General features: G+C 45.4%; 1 protein-coding gene across 1 annotated transcript in view; it reads right to left on the bottom strand.

The window, feature by feature from the left end:
- LOC103130234 (CLIP-associating protein 1-like) overlaps positions 1-5,927 on the bottom strand; it is a 78,304-nt gene that overhangs the window by 66,380 nt on the left and 5,997 nt on the right. Inside the window, exons 3-8 of the mRNA XM_016665762.1 lie at positions 2,640-2,718; positions 2,467-2,570; positions 2,055-2,146; positions 1,912-1,987; positions 1,275-1,372; positions 731-801 (exon numbers count right to left, since the gene is read on the bottom strand). Of these exons, the coding sequence (XP_016521248.1) occupies positions 731-801; positions 1,275-1,372; positions 1,912-1,987; positions 2,055-2,146; positions 2,467-2,570; positions 2,640-2,718 (520 nt within the window). The remainder of the gene's footprint in view (positions 1-730; positions 802-1,274; positions 1,373-1,911; positions 1,988-2,054; positions 2,147-2,466; positions 2,571-2,639; positions 2,719-5,927) is intronic.

Here is a 5,927-nt window from a genome sequence, read left to right on the forward strand (position 1 = left end):
ATGTTCAAAAAATGTAGAACATGACTCAGCATTGTTGACAATACTAAAAGACCAACTATAGAGCTTTAAAGACAAACACCAAAAATACAATGAAAATAAATTAGGGTGGTAAAGAAATAATCAGCCAGTGGATCTGAAAACAAGCTGCTGGTCACATTTCAAAGGAAAATGAAAAGAAATATCACCTAGAATGGAATTTGATGACCCAGCATATTTATATGCTTAGCTATGATTCTTGAAGTAGAAAATTAAATTACTATATTCATTTTTCTGTTTTCCTAAAGTGTTTTGTTTAGTAGCTACTCCTTTGTTGTTCATCAAATACAGTGTTTAAACCAGGGGTCACCAACTCCAGTCCTCCAGTTACCATCCTGTAACTTTTAGATGCATCTCTGCTCAAACACACCTGGATCAAATGAGCTGCTCGTTTCCAGCCTATTGCAGAGAGGAATGAATGCTGGTGAGGGATTCAGATATTTCGGAGCAGAGGTGAATCTAAAAGTTACAGGATGTTAACCCTGGAGGACTGGAGTTGGTGACCCCTGCTTTAAAGGTTCGGTCCAATCCAGCGCTGAGGCTGTTGGACCGCCCACTGTGTTGGTGCCGGGTTCACTGAGCCCAGTCTTCATGGATCTGCTCTGGCAGAAACCCATTGCTAGGGGCAACCCATCCCTCCCTCTTCTCTTCCTCCATCTGAGAACTAGAACCGGAAACGCAGACAGGAACTCACCAGAACCAGAAGACGGCATCATGTTCCCGGATCTCTGGACTTCATCAAACCTGCTGAAGATGACGTTCAACCTGAGGAAGAGGAGAGAGACGGATCAGATCGATCGCGTCTCTCTCCTAATGATGACGACCATCCTGGAGCAGAATGAAGACGATTCATCATTTAAACTAGTTTACGAAGAAATATCTGAATGCAGCATTAACCCTAATCCTGCCATACATTTATTAAATGCAAAACACACCTTTAAGATTTTTATCATTTTTCTTGAACCTTTGTGTTGTTCTGCCTCATAAAAGTCAAAAAATGCTTAACTTTCAGAATCAAACCTGGTGAACTTTTGGGTCCTGAAGCAGCTTGAAAATAAGGAAAGATTCTGAAAATCTAAAGATGAAAACCAGAAACTAAACGGTAGAAGATAAAAAACATTCTTTATGGCTGCTGCAGTGCGCATTGACTCCACCAGGGGGAGCCCTACTCTCTGGCCTCAGAGCAGGCCATAGAGCAGACCGGACCAGATGGCGGCCCGGCCGGCGGCCTTGCGTACCGTGACTGGGGAAGGCCCTTCTTGCTGAGGTCCAGCCTCACCCGCTCCCCAACATGGCGGTAGATCTCCACCAGGCAGCTCATGGCGCCATCCCGGACCTGCAGAACCAGAGAGTGGGTCAGAATCAGTCATCAGAGTTCTGGACCTGAGACAGAACCAGCATTCACCGGATCCCACTCTTTGGTCTCCTGAAGAAATGAGTGATTAGAAACATCAACTATCACATTATGAAGAAGGATGCCCCACATTCATGTAGCTTAGGATACATGAAAAGGAAACTGGTTAGCATCTGTAATGCTGCTCCAGTTTAAGAGCAAACGTCATTTATGACATATTAATATAAATCATGTGGTGTGAATTCAAGCACAATCGGATCAACTCCTCAGGATGGAGGAGGTACGGGTCGGTTTCTAAGCTAGCTTCTGTGAAGCCCTCCGTCTATGAGCCCAACCAGGTGAGCTGCGTTCACAGACAAATGAAGCCATGAAGAAACTGGCAGAAACAACTCAGTCGCTGTGTTCACTACCGACCGTCAAGGCGGCCAGAATGGGCTGGGCCAGGGGTCCCCCAGCAGCCAGGCCACACAGGGAGTACAGAGATCTTATGATGTCAGTGATGATGTCAGTGATGATGTCACCTGGGCCGTGGGGTCTCCCAGCAGGCTGCAGATGTGCGGGACGATCTTGCTCAGCGTCAGGCCTTGGGCTCCGGACCTGGAACAGAAACAAGTTGGGCCTGGTGTGTTCCTCAGGTTGTGGTTCTGGTTCTGGTTCTGCTCACGTGTTCAGCGTGGCGATGAGACATAGGCACACTCCCTCTCTGGTCCGGTTGTTCTTATGCTTGAAGCCTCCCAGCATCCGGTCCCAGACGTACTGGAACCAGAACCACAGGTCCACATCAGCACTGAACTCCACCAGAACCAGCAGAACCAGACACAGACGGGTCTGTTAGGGCTCGGTTCTGTTAGGGCTCCATTCTTGCTATGTCATGGCCTCCTCTTTCTCTCTAACCTAACTTCCTGTCATCAATCCATCACAACCAAACTGGGTTCAAAGGTTCTGAGAAGTTTATCAGAACTTTGCTCCAGATTCAATTCCCAGTTTAACCAGAACAGCCGTCCAACAGAACCGCTCCCTGTCCAGACCCATCCAGGTTGATGCCAGCAGGGGGAACCGGACCGGGTTTGGACTACCTGAGGGGAGGCGGCCTGCTCCATGATCTTCAGCAACAGAACCTGGTCCTGCTCCCTCACCTGGTCCCTGGCATCTCCCAGCCGGTCCATCAGGCTTGGCAGAACTGGAACAGAAGGAGAACTGGCTAGACATGGGTCGGAACCAGCAGAGGCATCGCAGCAGAGAGACTCACCCGTTCCGATATGGGTTCTGAACCGGTCCTGGAGCCGGGTCACCAGAGCCGACAGGAGGTCCAGGCCCAGCAGGTTCACCTGCAGAACAGACAGAACACAAAACCCAAAACCGGGTCAGATAATTATATTAATAATGTATATTTTATTAGAGACGGCTCACTGGTCACCGAGTCCTACATTAAGTTGCCGCCATCTTGAATGTGGCAGTAGAGCGATGGGCAGTCCATACTTCATGTCCTGCTTGAAATTGTTTCAATCATTTTAAAGTACAAACTGGATGGGCTGGCAATACCTTTCACAGGTAAAAATGAAAAAAACTATTTTACGAACATAATTTCTTGATTTTGCGGCCAGAAACTAGCTTCTAAACAACCAAGAAGTATTTCCCGTGTAACTAAATTGGTTTGAAGTAACTATTCTGTTATTTTCTTAGCTTAGCTAACTTTTTTCATACTGTGCCGTTTTTCTAATGAGAGTTAATGAGAAAGTGCTGTTAGAAGGGAAGTGGGTTTCCTCCCAGTTCCCTGAGGTTCTCCTCCCAGAGAAACCAGCTGGGAGGATCACAGCTGGTTGGTTCAGTCATGTTTCACATCGTCAGTGTTCAGCTATAGAGGTGCTACGAGTCTGTGCCCCAATATGCTGAAATATGTTTTTCTGAATGTGGAGGAGGGATGAATTTTCTATTACACTGTCAGATAATTTCACTTTTGACCTTCACTTTATCCTGTCTACCAGGACGCCTCCCAGTCACTGGACTGCTCCCAGTTTGACCAGCAGGCTGAACCCTGTCTGTGGCCTGTGTCCCCAGTATAATATAAATAAATCTGGATTTATTTAGGGTAGGGTTAGTACCCTAATGTACACTTTTTCCTTTCACTTTTTGCATATTTTTAAGTGAAATATCTCAATCTGAAGTATTAGGGTATTGAGAGTTTATGCAATGAAATAAAAATAATTTAGTCTGTCAGATATTTTTCATCTTGGCTGTCCATAGCACAGTTGACATATTATACTGTATAATATGTAGCAAAACTTTATAAATAATGCTTGACAATGGCTGATTTATCAAAGTTTATTTTCTTTACAATAAAATACATATAAATTAAAAGGAAATTGTTTTTTTTTCATATCTTGAAATGCTAAGTGCACGTTGAATTATGTAATTGTGCAAATATGTTTAGAAATACATCCCTGTGAAGGTGTGTGTGTGTGTGTGTTCATCAATGCCAATATAAAACAATCAGAATCAGTCAGAAACATTGTGCTCTGTATTCAGAAAGCCCAAAACAATTAAATATTCACATCAAAAAGTTAGAAAAAGTGCTTTCTTTGATTCCCTGATATATCAGTGTTTGTGAGTCAGTGACATTCACCACCTTCAATACTTTGTAGAACTGTGCTTTGGAAGTTTGTCCATTTAATTATATTAGCTTACTGGCAGATACGCCACATTCAATATGGCGGACGCCATGACGTATCGCAGCAACAAGCCAACACACCCAATGAGGCGTCTACATTTCACGGCTACGGCTGCAGCCGCCTACAGTCAGAGCGCCTTCGGGCGACCAAACATCTGCCTGACGGAAAAGCCACTGGTGAAAAATAAACGACATAAAATATGAGATTAAAAATGGCTGCTGCTACACCTAAGGCCGACCACGTTTCAGTTTAGATACGAAACATTTTAGGTTTGTGTGGAAATGGACTGGAAGACAGAGATCAGAGGAAAAGCTTCAGAACCAGGTCGAGCCCAGAACCGGTTCCTGTGCCAGGTCCAGAACCAGGTCCAAAATGAAACGTCAGAGTGAACTCTGCAGCAGCCTGAGCGATGGATGACTCTAAGCAAAGACTGTGCCGGTTCATTCTGGTTTCTACAGCGGTCCTCCCTCCAGAGACCAGAACCAGAACCCGATCGGATCAGAAACAGCTCGAACAGAGGCGGAGTGTCTCCGCTGTGTCCTACAGGCAGAGACGCGGCTCGTCAGAGGGGAACCACGGGACGGGCCGTGACGCCAGCCGGCCGCTCCGAGGCCCGCTCGCCTCAGGGTGAGCACTAAAAACAGAAACCGGAACCAAACCGGGTTCTGGAGAGTCAGCTGAGCCTCAACAGCAGAGCAGCGTGACGAGACGCCGTGTGGAGGAAGGCGGCCTGTCTTCACCCGGCTGCTGCTGTTCCCAGCATGCACTGCTGTCCACAGGCTCTTTGCACGGCAGCTTCAGTGTTCGGAGAGAAGTGGCTCAGTCGTTTCCGGTCTGTTGAAAATGTCATTTTACACTAGGAGCTGCAGGGCTTGGCCAAAGTAATAATTAGTGATGAACATCGATCCGAAGCTCCAACAAGTAAGTTGGAGAAAGGTTAGGATGTACGCCTCGGTAAACATCCACTGATACAAGGTGAGTTTTACTTTCTTTAAACTTTGTGGCTAACATTAACTTTAGCTTATGCTAGAAGGTAATATTCTCAGACATTTTCATTGTAAAACTCGTTTTAAAAAGTATCTAAACATTTTAATCCATTTTAACGGACAGTGTTTTTATCTTATTTTGTAATTATTTTCAAGTATATTATGTGTGTTTATTGTTGTTGGTGTCAAACAGAGAACAAGCAACGGGGAGGTTACGGTTCGGGCTTTTTACTTCCGAATCGTGAGGAAACACAACAAGCCTCGTAGCTTAACAGTAGAGCAGCGCTGGAGTCAGAGATCTGGTTCAGCTGTTCAGGCTCAAAGTTGTTGCTTTTAGGAACATATGGCCGTGTTCCTTAATGTCTCCGTGTTCTTTCATTTTATTACCTTTGCATGTCTCCTGTGAAGAGCTCAGATAAGACGGTGTGTACAGGGTCACACTGGCTCTGGTCTGCTCTCTGGTTCCCATAAACTCGCTCCTTAAGGCTGAATACAGAAGTGACTCCATGGAAATTATTATTATTAATCTAGGGTTATAGATCTAGAGGAGTCTTTCTCCATCTGTGGTATCCGGACCACTGGTGGTCCGTGGGCTCCCTCTAGTGGTCTGCCAGGTACTGCTTGTAAACGTCAGCTTAAAGTGCGACGCTACAGCTAGCTTAGCAAAGGATTGAGTTAAAAATAATGATGGAAGACTGGATTAAAACCAGGTTATTCAAAAGAAAAGCTGCAGATATCGGTAGAAAGAAAACAAGTCCAGGGATATCATCTGACCACAGGAAGCTGAAGCTGCTGTTGTTCACTAGATTCTTTTGAACGGCTCTATGCGGTAGGAATCGACTCAGTTAGCTAGAACTGTTCTTTGTTTTTATCACTTAGGTC

The sequence above is a fragment of the Poecilia formosa genome, unplaced genomic scaffold (assembly GCF_000485575.1).
Source record: "Poecilia formosa unplaced genomic scaffold, Poecilia_formosa-5.1.2 Scaffold617, whole genome shotgun sequence".
NCBI classification, from domain to species: Eukaryota; Metazoa; Chordata; class Actinopteri; order Cyprinodontiformes; family Poeciliidae; genus Poecilia; species Poecilia formosa.